Source organism: Sphaerodactylus townsendi, linkage group LG07 (assembly GCF_021028975.2).
Source record: "Sphaerodactylus townsendi isolate TG3544 linkage group LG07, MPM_Stown_v2.3, whole genome shotgun sequence".
Lineage (NCBI taxonomy): Eukaryota > Metazoa > Chordata > Lepidosauria > Squamata > Sphaerodactylidae > Sphaerodactylus > Sphaerodactylus townsendi.
In genome coordinates, this window is record NC_059431.1 from 62,837,779 (window position 1) to 62,853,420 (window position 15,642).

Genomic DNA, 15,642 nt, shown 5'->3' on the forward strand with positions numbered 1-15,642 from the left:
AATCCGTGTTCTCCTCATCGCAGTTTCTCCCTCCCCACCACAGCGAGCACACAGCAGACACTCCCGGGTGCAGGCATCGTTGCAATCCCCACAGCCATGTGATCGCGCTTCATTGCCCTAATCTGATTGGTCAGTGTTCAGTTGGGCGGGACCTGTTAGCCACTTCAGAAACACTACCCATTTTTACCCATTAAAAAAACCTGTGCAAACGCTTAAGTGCAACCACTATGAATACTTTGTCATTTACGAGTAAAGCAACTATTTTCTGAAAGTTTTACCGTTAAATCGGTTACCAGGCGTAACCGCTTACTTGTATTGCACATGCTCAGGAAACGTGATCGTTCCATCAACCCCAGAAGTAGACTGGCGCCAAGGGTAATAAATCAATCTGATTGGCTCTGCGCGGAAATGCATCGTCACAGCTCTGGGGCAGGGAACAACTCCAGGTTCCAAACCTTGTTCCTCCCCTCGGAACAGCCGTAAACTGTGATAACGGGGCCTGAACCACTTGCATCCAGGTTCTGCCAGAATGCGGATTAACAGGGCGAACGAGCGTCAGAAACGGTTGCTGCCACAGAAGTCATGGGGAGGACGTCGATGAAACCGTGTTAGTAAGTGGCCCGAAACCGTGCTAAGGAAGCAGTGGGAATTCGCCCAAAGACGATCAGTGTGCAATTGAATCGCACATAATTTTCCTATTTAAAACAACAGATAACATTTTATCTTTCTAGGCCACATAGTAGGGTTGCTGGTTTCTTGGCTGCTTGCTTATTTCTCTTTATATGTCTTTTTCCATGAAAATGAGACCAAAAAATATTAGAAGCAAGTCCCTAACTTTAGACAAAGGAAGGCCAAACAAGCTGCTTTGTAAATTTTACAGTATTTATACTACTAACAACAATGAGTGGTCCCCATCTGCAGATATCTAAATCCACAGGTCAGGGCCACACCAACACTAAACAGATTTTCCTGAAAAAGTAAGGGTTTGCAGAAAAATCTGAAATCACCAAAAAAGGGGTGGGGTATAAATTCCCTCTCTCAAAGTAAAGCAGGGCACAGATAGACAAATCACTTACCTGCAGAGCAGGTGTCAGTGGCCACAGAGAGTCAAGCTAGGCCTGGTCACAGTGCACATTGGGAAAGGTTTCAGGTCCAGCTGTGGAGGATGCAAAAAGTTGCTCCAGGCCTGGCCACTATAGCAGAGGATGTCAAGAGCCAACCCAGGCCCAGTTGATGTAGTGGAAGATGCCAGGAGCCACTCAGGCCAGTCTGCCTGGGCAGAGGATGCTTGGAGCTGCTCTAAACTTGACTACCACAGTGGAAGATGCCTGAAATTCCTTCAGGCTCAGAATGGCTCCCAGGTACTACTGCTTGAGTTCAAAAGTGGGACCTGGGCTATGTCAGGGTAACCATTGGGATGGGGGAGAGAGGATTCTTTCCCACAAATCTTGTGGGGTCTCCACTTGTGTATTACTATTAAAGTGTACCATAATGCACAAATACAAATACTGAAGGCTTTCAAAAGAATGAATGCTTTGTTTTCTACCAGTGAGACTGTAAGGAACTTCAAAGACAATGAGTGTCTTTAAGAGAGCCATTGTAGTGTAGTGGTTAAAAGTGGCAGACTCTAATCTGGAGAAATGGGTTTGATTCCCCACTCCTCCACATAAAGCTTGATGGATGACCTTGGGCCACTCATAGTTCTCTTAGAACTCTCAGCCCCACCAACTTCACAAGATGTCTGTTGCGGGGAGGGAAAGGGAAGTCGATTGTAAGCTGCTTTAAGACTAAGGTACGGGGGAAAAAGGGGAATAAAAACCTACTCTGCTTTCACCCATACTGCCTTAGTCAGAGATGTACCAGGCAAAAATGGTGCCTGGGGCATGACTGGGTTCTTGCCCCCCTGCCCAGCTCCTTGACCGCCCCCTCACCTTGCTCTCCATGCTCCCCTGCCTGGCTCCCCGCCCCTGTGCCTCACTTACGGCAGCCAGAAGGGAGGGCAGGACTTGGGGGCAGGTGGCTCAGGTGGGCAGCTCAGGTGGGAGTCATGGTGGGCCCTCCTCAGCTTCCCTGGGGAGGGCAGGAGCCGGCTGCAGAGAGACCGGGGAGGGCAGGAGCCAGCCTGCACTGCGGCACCCACCTGAGCCACCTGCCTGAGCCAGCCTGCAGGGAGGCTGGGGAGGGCAGGGCTTGGCGACGGGTGACTCAGGAGGGCAGCTCAGGCAGGCGCTGCAGTGGCAGGCTGGCTCATGCACTCCTTGGTCTCCCTGGGGAGGGCAGGAGCCGGCCTGTAGCTGTAGCACAACTCAGCCGGGAAGCAGTACCCTGGCATGGAGGGAGCCACCAGGCACCAGTTGAGTCGCCACACTGCAGGAGAGGCTGGGAGCAAGGACCCGACCAGCAACCCCCCCATGACCAAATGGCGTGCACCCGGGGACATGCAGTACCCCATTTCCCCATGGGTGGTACGCCCCTGGCCTCAGTACTCTCCACATAAAGGGTATGTTATGCTCAGAATGATCCTATTTCTTGTAGATGTGACTATGATTTCCAACCTTCAGATGTCTAAGGAGGCCTTTTTTCTTCCAACCAGGAAACTAACAGTATTGCAAATGCACCTGTCTCCTTACACCACCTCACCTATCCCTTTAGGAATTATTGAGCTCAGATATCACAACAGAAATGGTTCAAAAGCAATGATTGTACTTTTCAGTGCAAATGAAAGGCACTGAATAAACATGATAATAGGGAGCAGAGAAATAGAAATAGAATCTATTCCAGCAAGCAGAACTATATCAAAATGAATGAATGTACCAGACAGTTCTTTTCTCTCCAACATTTTATTTATAGTATGTGGGGCTAAATTAATTCTTTCCCAAACACATTTGTTTTATTATTGTATCAATGTGGTCCAACAAAAACCAGAAATGTTTGATGTTTTGAATAATAGTAACTATATACAAAATAGTCATCTGGCTTTAGTCATTTGTTCGAAGCTGTTTCAGCGAAAGAGAAGATTTCAGTTACAATAATCTATTTATTCAAAAGGGCTTACCTTGACATGCACCAGTACGGATGTTGGGGATGAAACCTCGGCGGCATGGTTGAGGCTGAGCAGGGCACATCTCACAAGGGTGGCCCCATGCACGTCCGATGGTTGCACAACAAAGAGTCTTTGTGCATACAATGCCAGTCAGCTGACCTTGACACATCTGATTGTTGACCTGAGTGAAACAAGGGCCTGTTCTATAATCTGGAAATGGAAAAAATATTTTAATGCTTGAGGACTGCATCATCTGACCGTTGCCACAATACACATAATACAAACCCACACACAGCAACACAGCAACTTCCCAGTGTAGTCCACACTTCTATAATCCTTTAAAAGTTCATGACACAAAAAAGTTTTAAGAAACGCTGGTGGCCAACTCCTGCATATGCATCATCATTTTGATGGCATAAGTCCATGGGAGCCCTATGGAGGGCTTTCTGACAGTGGGGGGTTTCTTTTGCTGTTTCGGCTTCTTGAGCTGTCAGAAAGCCCTCCTGGGAATGGCATGGAGGGGCAGCTGTGATGCTGTGTCTAAGTGCCTGGCTCAGTGGATGGGGCTGATAATCCAAGGTAACCAAAATTTAGAGGCAAACTATACATTATACTGAAAAGCCCTAACAGCCTCTTCTCTATTTTACATGAGAGACCTTATACCAGTGGTGGGATTCAAATACTGTAATTTAACAACCGGTTCCGGTGGTGGGATTCAAGTAATTTAACAACTGGTTGTTTACAAGCACCATTTTAACAACAGGTTCTGCCGAAGTAGTACGAACCTGCTGAATCCCACCACTACCTTATACCAAGGACTGTTTAGCTCTCTCCCTGGTGGGAACTTTTACCAAGCTTCTTTTACATTACAAATTTTCAGGATCCATATTTGCCTCACAAACATAACATCCCAGTACAAAACATAGCTATGGGGAAGATTAAAATACTGCTGGCAAAGTTACACAGGTGGTTGTTGAGAGTTTTTCAGGCGATTGCAATTGCAAATGTGATTGCAAATGCAACAGTAAATGTAACAGCAAATGCACCTCCCCCTCCCCACTGTGAAGTAGACAAAACATACATCCCACCACACAATCACTTCACACTGTTCCACAGATAGAAACATGTTTCACTGTGACATGCCTCTGAGGATGCCAGTCACAGATGTGGGCAAAACACTGGGAGTAAAAACTATCAAATCATGGCCACACAACCCAGAAAACCCACAGCTGATTTCAGTCATGAAAGCCTTTGGCAGTACACATAAATGTTAGGCCCTTCTTTGCTATTCTGCAGTAAAAATCATCCCCTTCGCAAAGCAGGAGGAGTCAGAATTTGAGTCTGCAGTGCAAGTTCTACATAGTTTCTTCCTTAATGTCTTGTTCCCAGAGTAAAGACCATGAACTCGAATTGTACATTTATTTTTTATATTCTGCTTTCTAAAGTCCAAGCCTTTTTCAAGACAGGCCATAATAACAAAAACAACTCTAGGCAAATCTTGGCAGATAATGAGGCCGAAAACAATATTAGATAGGTCTCAGCTGAAACAGTTTAAGTAAAATATAATCACAATGGAAAGAATTCAGAGACCTCTTACAAAAGGATTTTAAAAAACAAGTCATATGAGGTCACTCCAAAGGTTTAAGATAAATTTCAGTAAGGCCATGATCCCGGCATTCAAATGCATATAATACACTAAACAAATGGGTTATTTGAAGAATCTGAAAGATTAAAAAAAGCCCCTTGCTTTAGTAAGTTGTAGCAAATTTAGCCCAGCTAGCAAAAAAGGTTTCAGACAGTAACAGATGGGCTAGCGCTATAGCACCTTTCCATCTAGATCCTTCTCCACAGCATCTTGTAGAATTGTTTAAGATTGTTCCCCTTGTCTAATAATGACTGACAGTGATCCTGATAATACTTTCCAGGAAGCAAGCCCTTCTGAATAGATCTGAGTAGAATTCTGAGTAGGCCTATAAAGTAAGGTGACCAGATTTTAACCTTTTTTTGTAGGATTCAAGACGTGCTACGCGCAGCCAATAGGAGCACACTGTCTTTTGGGTGCTTTCCTGCTTCCCGCACTGTCAATGCAGGGTGGGAAATAAGGAAGCTCTAAGAAGGTAGTGCAGCAGCCTGGCTGTTGCATTCAGCCTGCTAAGGCGCTCCCGCCTCCTGCCCTGTGACAGGGCTAAACTGGGAGCTCCCCAAAAGGCAGTCTTTGGCGCTCCCTGCGGTCCGTGATGCCGCTTATGCAAGGGAGGCTGCCACTTTTTTCTGCCTTCTTGGGAAATCCTCTGTTTCCCACCCTGTGACAGGGCAGGAAACAGGGGAGCTCCCCAGAAGGCAATGTGGCAGCACGGAAGGCTGCCGCACTGCCTTCTGGGGCGCTCCCCTGTTTCCGAAAAGGCAGTGCGCTCCTGCGGCCGCGTGCGTGGGAGGCTGCCGCACTGCCTTCTGGGGCGCTCCCCTGTTTCCCGCCCTGGGCGGAAAAGGGGAGTGCCCCAGAAGGCAGTGTGGCAGCCTTCCAAAAATTGGGAGAATTAAAAAACCCCACGGGACAAATTGCTCAAAAGCATGACTGTCCCACCAAAAGCGGGATGTCTGGTCACCTTGCTGTAAAGGATTTCTCTCTGAGGACGTCAAACGATCTCTCTACAGGAAGCAAAGCCTGCTGGAATAGAGCTTCTCCATTTTCAGCTTCCAATTATGTATCTATTGAATTTCTGTATTGGCTGTCCAGTGATGTCCACATATTCTACCAATTCTTTTGGGTAACCTGAAACATGTGTTTGCAATGAACAAGTTGTTGTCTTCACAGAATTCTATGAGTAACTCTCCAGCTTCATTTTGTGGTCTGCCAACAATATTTGATCCTGTTTTGTTTCCTTCTTTTGTGTCCCAGTTGTTTATGATTATCAGCACATCTTGTTTAGTTGTGTAATCAGTTTGTTCCTGAATACTTGCTATAAGCTTTTAATTTCTTCTTCATCAGCCTAATGGGTCATAAACTTGAAAGATGTTTATGTTGATAAGCTTTCCCTGAAGTCTGACTGATATTATTCAATCAGAACTTATCTTGTTTTGTCATTCCCCAAGTAAAACAATTTGTAATTTTCTGACCGAAAATGTCCTGATCCAATGCAGTTTAGTTCATTTGTTCTCAGGATTGAAATATTCAAACATTCCATTTCCCAGTTTTACAATTTCAAACTTACTTTGATATTCAAGATGCTCATGTTCCATGAACATATTATATGTATCAAACAGCGTTGGGGGTGTTTTTTTGCAACAACTGAATGTTCTTCTGGCTTTAGTCCAGTTGTGTCATTAAGAATAGCACTACTCATACTTGCCCTCTTCTCTTCCCCAATAGATGACTGGATACCATCTGATTTAGGATACCACATTCCAGTACTATATCTTTTTTCATTTTGAATTGCCTCATCATAAAAAAGTCAGATCTGTGAAAGCAGTTTATCCTCTATCAAATGCTCTCTGAAGTAAAACCATTTTACATACCATCTTGAATGCACAAAGTGCAGCCACTATCTCGTAAGCCATTCCAGACCAGACCAACTACAGAAAAAGCCTGCAACCTGAGAACATCAAAAGGTTTTCTGAACAGTCCAACTGGCATGTGGGAATATACCAAGAGATGTCGACTGATAAATAGAGGGTCCTAGGTTATGAAGTGCTTTCAAGCTAATAACCAACACTTTGAACTGGATCCAGAAGCTAACAAATAGCTAATCAGTTCATGCAATGCAGCAGTGGAATTACAGAGTCCAAGGGTCTGCCCCAGAAAGACATTGCTAACTCATGTTGTACCTATTAATGCTTCAAGATATCTTCAAAGATAAGCTCAATGTAACTATAACCAGTTATTAGAAAGAGAGATAGCAATGCCAGTGTCTTATCATCAGTGACAAGAGGGGTTAGGAGAGAATCTAGCTTGCCACTGATATTTCTATTGATCATTTTATCATGAAGGCTATGTGCCTGCTGCCATAGCTAATCATGTACACTGTCAATTTACCACAGTTATGCACATTCTCATTATATCCACGTTACATTACTGAAGTGTGCTTGTCCAGGGGTGTCAGCCCTACCCATGCACACTTAACTATTACTCATACTTGTCATTCACTCTACCCTAGTAGCTGATTGAATGCCATCAAATTTGGGGGTACCACCTTCCACCACTATCTTTTTTTTCATTTTGGAATGTCTCATAGGGTTTTCAAGGTAAGGGTTAGTCAGAGATAGTTTTACCATTGCCTTCTTCTGTGAAATATTAACCAGAGTTAGATGAAGCGGCATTATCATTATCTATGAAAGATTATCTCAGTATCACCTTCCATTACTTCTGCTGCTCAGTAGCTATGCTACAAGTATTCTTCTGCCTCCATCACCAGTAGAAGTGTCTTTCTCTTTCAGTGATGTAGCTATTGATCCCTGAAGGGGGTGGGTGCATCTTAGTCTGGTGTCTCAGCTGTGACTATTCCTCCTTGAGTGACTCTGCTAGGATTTTAGCCTATTGATAGAGTATAGATCCTTTGCAATATTGCTCACGGCTCATCATGTTAAGGTATGCATCCAAACGCCCTCACCATGTTAAGGAGTGCATCCAAAAGGGGGAATAGAAGTTTATTACAGTATTATTTACCAGGTGATGATGTTGAACTCCAGTCCCAATTCCACACATTAAGCTTGTTAGAGGGCTAGACATTTTTCCAGACGACAATAACATTTCACTTTCGTACTTCTCTGGGTCAGTTTACTTTGCAGAAAAGTAATGGGATATTTTTTTTACCCTGATGTATTACAAAAAGAAATAATGAAGAGGGGCAATAAATTGGCAGCGCAATCCAGAGCCTTCGGCAGCAGGACACGACATTGCTGTGGCATCAGCCCACCACCTCAAAAGGGCTTCTTGGCAAAAAAAAGAAAAAAAACTACTCACCACCAAAAAGCTCTCCACTGAGCTATGTTGACTTATGTTACTCAAAATGGTGTAAGTCCAAGCCCCAGGCACCAATGTTCTGGCAGACAAAGGCTGGGTAGAAGTCGACTAATGTAGGTAGTCCCGGCCACACATTTTAAATGCCCCTGCTTCACTGGTGGAGCGCTGACACAGCATTCTGAACTGCATCTGGTAACCATGGGGGGTTGCAGGAGCCGCCCTGAAAAGGATTTGCCCCTCCACTGGCGTAAGTGCCCTGGGGAAGGCAAATCCGTTGGCGTAGGCCCACACCACCTCATTTTGGATTGGGCCATAGGTAGATAAATAAATGAATATTGTTACTCATGTGATAATTTAATGGTGAATCTGAAAAGCCAGGGGAGGGCGTTTAAAAATCGAATATATAAATTAAAAATATATAAATAATAACATCTTAAAGGCAGATTACTAGTGTTCAGGTTTAAACATCACTAAATAGGCTATAATATCTTACCATAACTGGTTAACAGTTTGAATGTCTGACAATGAACCCTTAGCCAATGGCCATGTACGTCCTACATGCCTATTGGCCTCCCCCACCCCAAACAAAGCCCTCCTGCTTCCCCCTCCCACCCCAAACAACACTGGGACTGCTGAGGATCTGGTAAGGCCTACCCTCACCTTCCCACCCCAATGATCTAAATTCCACCCTCCCCCACCCCAAAACTCACCTTGCCATGCTCCCCACCCCTACCTAGACCTTTAAATCCTCACCTCACCCCGCACATTTCCACCCTCCCCAATCCCAATACTCACCTTGAACCCCTCCCCCACACCTCACCACACCTTCTTATCCTCCCACCACCTCAAGCCTCATCTTTCAACCCTTTCACCACCCCAAACCTCGCTTTGCCACTGTTTCCTCACCCCAATTCTAACCTTCCAACCCTCTTCTCCCACATACTCACCTTCCAACCCTCCCCCACTCCTAGCCACACCTTCCAACCCTCCCCCATCCTAAGTCTAACCTTTCTACCCTCCCCACTCCAAGCCTCACCTTGCCACCCTCCCACCACCCCTTCCAACTCTCCCCCCACTCCTAACCACACCTTCTGACCCTCCCCGCATCCCAAGCTTAACCATTCTACCCTACACCTACCCCACGCCTCACCTTGCCACTTTCCCCCACCAGAAGCCTTGCCTTTCCACCCTCCCCCACCTGGAGCCTTTCTATTCCACCGTCTCCCAATCTGCCACCCCAAGCCTCGCCCTTCAACCCTCCTGCCACCCCAGGCCACTCCATTCCATCCACCTTCACCCCAACACTCATCTTGCCACTCTGCCCCCACCTGAAGCCACTCCTCTCCACCCTCCCCAATCTTCATTTTCCAACCTACCCCAAGCCACACCTCTCCCACCCCTGACCAACAGACCCAGAACCAGCTAAGCGTCGTACCATGAGCAAGGGTGGGGTGGGGGTTGCTACAGTCCCAGTGAAGCCCTTTGTGGGGGGAGAGGTTTCCTTTTCGAACCTTTGCTGGGGCCCACTGCATCTCCCTCACAATGGATTTGATGCTAGTATAACATATAATACATCTGACCAAATTAGTTCCATCACAACCATGAGGAGAAATAAAGCATGAAAGTCATAATATGACAGCTATGATCAAAGAAAATATGATGGAATTAACATTTTTGTTACTTTTATCCTTAATTTAATTATGTGGAAGTTAAAAACAATGTCATCACCCCAAATGTAGTATGTACTAAGATGTTATCTTCTGTACTATGGTAATCAATCCTATCACCAGTCTTTCACTGATTGCTTTGAAGGCATGTATCTGAAGACACACATCTACAGATTCCTGTAAATGTGAACTTCTAAATCTGATATACTGGTGACATGCTTCTTGCTACCCTCAGGCGCAGCTCAACATATGAAATCCAAACCCTTTTTCTAGATTTCATAGAACAATAGATAATAGCTTATTTCTCTGTGATAGTAGGAATTATTTAAATAAAACTACCTCTGCAAGTGGAGAACAGAGAATAGTGTGAAAGTACACAACATTGTCCCTTTGTTACAGCTAAAAAAAAGTCCTAGTATGAACCAGTATTTCCTAAAGAATGGACAGAATATAAAAATAAATCCTAAAGACTTTGCTTGAAAGTGGCCTACTTCGAAAAAAAAGAAACAGGCCAAATGTACCACAATCAAATTTATTTATTAATTTATTTTTCGATTTATATCCCACCCTTCCCAATAGGGTTGTTTGTGTAATAGGAAAGAAACAGGCAGGCTACAGTTGATTCAAAATGAAGTTAATGAGAATGCAGCTATATACACTGTTTTTTGTGTGTTTTTTTGGTAAAGGTCTAGAAGTATGGGGCTGAATTTCTAGCAAACATGTCTTCATTTTATTCTTCATCATGAAAGAAACCAAACTATGTTGAACAACACAGAATAAAAATGTAACAAAAGACCTTGTTTTCATTATTTAAAAGTTAGTAACCAAAAACAGGCCAAACTGGGCAGTTCAACAATGTGCAGACTGGAATAAAATTAAGATAGATCTAAACACAGCAGTGCAGCAAAGTTAATAATACCTTAAGGGTCTTTTGATAAAATCCTCCCTTGACTTACAAGCATGTCAGTAGAGGGAGAATACAACCAAGAAATCATAAATTGGACTCTGTGTTAGATAAAGCTAATCAGAAATATTTTATTAACAAATTCATCATTTTTATTGAATGAATTAAATGGTTTTAACTTGGGTGTTTACCCTTTTTTAATGGTTGCATTGTTTGTTGAAAGCTACCCAGAGCCTGACTTCGCCAGAATAGGAGTGGAATATAGATCAATTAAAATCTATTTTTAAAAGGAGATTGAGACAGGGAAGGGCAGCCATGAAGGAACTATAAAAGATTTTTAAGTTTAAGGATGTGCCACTGGCAACCAAGATCAAGATAATTCATGGTAAGGACAATAAAGAAAGCTGACAGGAAGAAAGGTGATTAATTTGACATGTGGTGTTGGATAAGAGTTTTATGTATACCATGGGCCTCCAAAAAGATAAATGAGTGGATTCTAGATTAAATCAAGCCTGAACTGTACCTGAAAGTTAAAATAAGCTAAGGCAGTTTGTATTTGGGTCACATTCTGAGAAGACAAGAATCACTGGAAAAGATAATAAGGTAATAAAAGCTGAAGGCAGCAGGAAAAGTGGAAGACCCAACATGAAATGGATTACCTCTATAAAGGAAGCCATGGCCTTCAGTTTGCAAGACCTGAGCAAGGCTGTTAGCAATAAGACACTGGGGCAGACACTGATTCATAGGGTTGCCAGTACTTAACACCCACAAGCCTCTATTAAAGGGCCTGGGCATTTTTCTTCAGGCTAGCTGGAATTCCTTTTTTACTGAAGAGCATTTATTTCACCATATGGAGAACAGAACAGTGCATGAAATAGAAAAATAACAGCATGAATAGGGAAAAAGTAATTAATAACATTTAATATTTGACAGGCTCTGAATGTTTTGAAACGCAATGACTTCTGACTTTACAAAAGAAAGTTTTTTGGTAGTTAGAGAATATACATTTGGTGAAAATATATTTGAAATTGAGACTGAATACAACTCAAATACAACTAACTTTTATACAATTTTTTGTATGCCTATAGTTATTCTACTGATCTCAAGTAAACTACATGATTGGTACTGATTTAGAAAATTAACTTCAATCACTGACTTTCATACTATGCACATTTTGTTTTTCATGTGAATTGCTATCAAATCTTGAACATGAACTAGTGGTGCAACAAAGTGATAAAATATGAGATTGTCGGAAGGGTCCATATAAGCCATCTATTCCAAACCCCCTGCTCAAGGCAGGATCAGCCTAAAAAAATCCTGACAAGTGTTTGCTCAGTCTCTGCTTGAAGACTGCCAGTGAGGCAGGCAGCTCAACACCTCCCTCAGCAACCAATTTTTTCCTAATATCCAGCTGGTATCTTTCTGCCTGTTATTGCAAGTCCAGTCCTCTGTTGTATGCTATATGTACTGGATATAACAAATACGGGAGATTTACTATATACTTGGTAGGCCAAAATACACAATATGGCTCAAGGACAGCTAGTTTTACAAGTCTTGCTAAAATAAAGCTAAACTCTAAGGTCCACTATGGAAAAATGACTTCTACATATTCCAAAAAATAACACAAAAAGGTTCTTATAAATTCTAAGATTGAGTTTATCAAGAACTGTTCTTGAAAATTCCACTGAGGTCGATCAGCATTCTTAGAATATGTTATTATCTTTTTACAATTTAAATTGTTGATTTAATGTCTTTTGTTGGAAGAGTGGCATACAAAGGGCTCAACACAATAACCTGCTGCTGCTGAAAAGTTCTCCATAGTGCTTAATGAACTTACACCATTGGGCTGTGGAATAATTGGCAGCAAACCTAACATTGGCTCCATCCCTGGGCACACTGCCAGCATGCCCCCACTATGCTGATGGTGCTGGCAGTGTCTTGGCAATGTTTACACGGTGCCCAGCATCCACTCCCTAGCATGTTTGTCCCTCTGCTGGGATAAGTGTCCTGGGGAGTATTAATCCGTCAGTGCAGACCCGTGCCACCTTCAAGATGTGATTTTCCCCCCTCCATAGGATTGGGCCATTAGTCTGCTGGTTGGAAAGTCTGGCTGGATTCAAAACAAATATTCTTATGAACTGAATTGAAAGTGATTCTATTTTGCACAGCATGCCATTGGAGTACAGTACTTCCCTTGATATTCAGTTAAGTGTACTTATTATTCAGTTAAGTACTTCCCTTGATATTCAGTGATATCCTACAGTACTTCCTACAGTACTTCCTATAGTACTTCCCTTGATATTCAGTTAAGATGTTGCATGTTGTTGAAGCCCTGGAATTCTAACAAAGCCAGCATCTTAACATTGGTCAGTCAAGAAAACAAATTATATCCTTCAACAGTAGGCGTAATCTAAAAATCTAACAGTGCAACTTTAAACAGTTTTAAACCTTTCTAAGGCCATTGACTTCAATGAGTTTGCAATATCGAAGATGTTTCAGAAGTGGGTGAGCATTTGAACCTGCCTCCCAAGAGTTCCAGCACAGAAGTTGAACAACAGGCCAGCTCTATCAAATGCCATCAGAAAGAAACATCAGCTAAACATTTAAAGTTTAAATTGAAATTGTGAAAGATTATTAGAAGGAAGAGAGAACCTCAAGAAGTTGTGTTTTTTAAGTTACATGTTTTTAACAAATTGGGTGAGTGTGTAAATTTTTGACCAGCAAAAACTAAGGCAAAATACCAATAACAATAACAACAATAGTGATTTTTTTTCCTAATATTTGGGATGTTGTTTTAATACAGGCCCTTAATAAAGTAGAATTTAAACCTGCTTATTAAAATCAAACATGCTGCCTGTTCTTTTAATGAACCAAACAAACAATAATTACAGGACATTTAAATTAAATATTAACTTCAGATAGGATCAGCCATAACAACATTTGAGTAATTTGGCTTATTTATAATTTTCAGGCTTTCAGACAATTCCAGTGCAAGATGAATTATTTTCCATAAAAACATAATATGCCCAACTTATACATGCTGGAATTTTAGATCGGAAAAAAAATCTCATTATTACATTTGATTATTGCCAGATGTTTTAGTTTAATGGGGGCCTTGTTCAACTTTCTATTCATTATTTCTATTGTCCTAGCTGATCATTTCTAGCACAAACAAGCATAATTATTTTAGGTGGCACAACAACTGTGCTGAAAATCAACAACAACAAACCACGGCCATTTGGAAGAAAGAATAGGGTGGACATATTCTTTGTCAGACATAATACTTGCAGACGACAACATATACAGGTGTCTACAGTGTACAATTTGTATGTTGTCCAGAACTGTGAAAGGATAACAGGTTTATGTATGCATAAAAAACGGTGCCATTCCAGCTCAAATATGCCATTGAGTGAAATGAAACTGGGAAGAACCATGTGTGAGCCTTACAAGGATATGACCAGAACAGCCTGAGCCAGTAGCTTTCTTCTCATTCCAAGCCCATCAGTCTTAGCCTTATTTGATCCAGTAAGACTTGTATAAACTGCCTCACTGTGGGGTTATCACCACGCTGATAAGTGAGTGCCAGCAAACCTGATACAATCATGAAATCTCAACCCAAATACAAAAAAAAAGTTGAATCATGTATGATATTCTTTTAATGAGGTTTCAAAATCCAAGGGTGGGAATACATTCTTCAGAGCATTTCTACCACTCATTTACCACTTTTACCACTTATTTCATAAACTTTATTTAGGAAATAAGATGTCCTTAGTTGCTCTGATGAATCACATACTGGGAAATGGAGAAGGGAAATTTGACCATTAGTTTTCCTGGACCTCCTGGCAGCTTTTCAGGGTATTCTTCTGGAATGCCTTTTGAGGAGGCACTATTCTGCAGAGGTTCAAGTTCTACTTCGAAGACATATTTCAGAGTATGGTGATGGGAAACTACTGCTCTGACTTTTGGCCTTTGGTCTACATGGTTCTCCAATATTCCTTCTTGTTCCTCATGCGCTTTTCAATATCTATGAAAGTTGCTGGAAGAGTTCATCTGGAGATTTAGGCAGTCACCACCAATATGCAAATAACAGTCAGTTCTATTTCATGCTACCAGCACATCCCAAGAAATCTGTGGAAACTGTGAACAGATGTATTGTCGAAGGCTTTCACGGCCGGAATCACTTGGGTGCTGTGTGGTTTCCGGGCTGTATGGCCGTGTTCTAGCAGCATTCTTTCCTGACGTTTCGCCTGCATCTGTGGCTGGCATCTTCAGAGGATCTGATGTGGGAAAGCAAGTGGAGTATATATCTGTTGGAGTGTCCAGGGTGGATGGGGAAACCTTGTCTGTGAGTAACAAAGGCGGCAACCAGGTCAATAGTTGAGGGCGTCTGAATAGAAGTATGAGTAACAATGAAGACTATAGCCTGGGAGTAACCCTGTAGATAGCAAGGTCACTGGTGGGAGCATCTGAATAGAAGTATCCTGGCCTTTGTTTCTTTTGTCTATGGTCATCCTGTGTTTGTGTGGAGCTGGTTTGACACAGTCTTGACCCTAGTATTTTTCAACACTGGCAGCCAAGTTCGGTTCATTTTCATAGTTTCTTCCTTCCTGTTAAAATTGTCCATGTGCTTATGGATTTCAGCCAGACTATTTCAGCCAGAAAAATCAGCAATAGCAGAACACATGATAAACCAACCTGGACATAGAATATTATTTGAAAAACAGAAATTCTGGACCACTCTGAGAAAGCCACTAAGTCCAGACTGCAGAGAAGCAATTGAAATCCATAAGCACATGGACAATTTTAACAGGAAGGAAGAAACTATGAAAATGAACAGAACTTGGCTGCCAGTGTTGAAAAAAAATACTAGGGAATTACGCTGTCAAATGGCACACAAACACAGGATGACCATAGACAAAGAAAGAGAGCAAAGGCCGGGATACTCTATTCGAATGCTTTCCCACCAGTAACTGCCTGGTTATCTACAGAGTTTACTCCCCAGGCTACGATCTTCATTGGTACTCATGCTGCTATTCGAAGCAGCCCTCAACTATTCCGACCTGGTTAC

General features: G+C 42.5%; 1 protein-coding gene across 1 annotated transcript in view; it reads right to left on the reverse strand.

Annotated features, from left to right (window-relative positions):
• The window catches only part of FBN2 (fibrillin 2), a 203,465-nt gene that overhangs the window by 151,079 nt on the left and 36,744 nt on the right, over positions 1 to 15,642 (reverse strand). Inside the window, exon 6 of the mRNA XM_048503187.1 lies at positions 3,056 to 3,253. Within this exon, the coding sequence (XP_048359144.1) occupies positions 3,056 to 3,253 (198 nt within the window). The remainder of the gene's footprint in view (positions 1 to 3,055; positions 3,254 to 15,642) is intronic.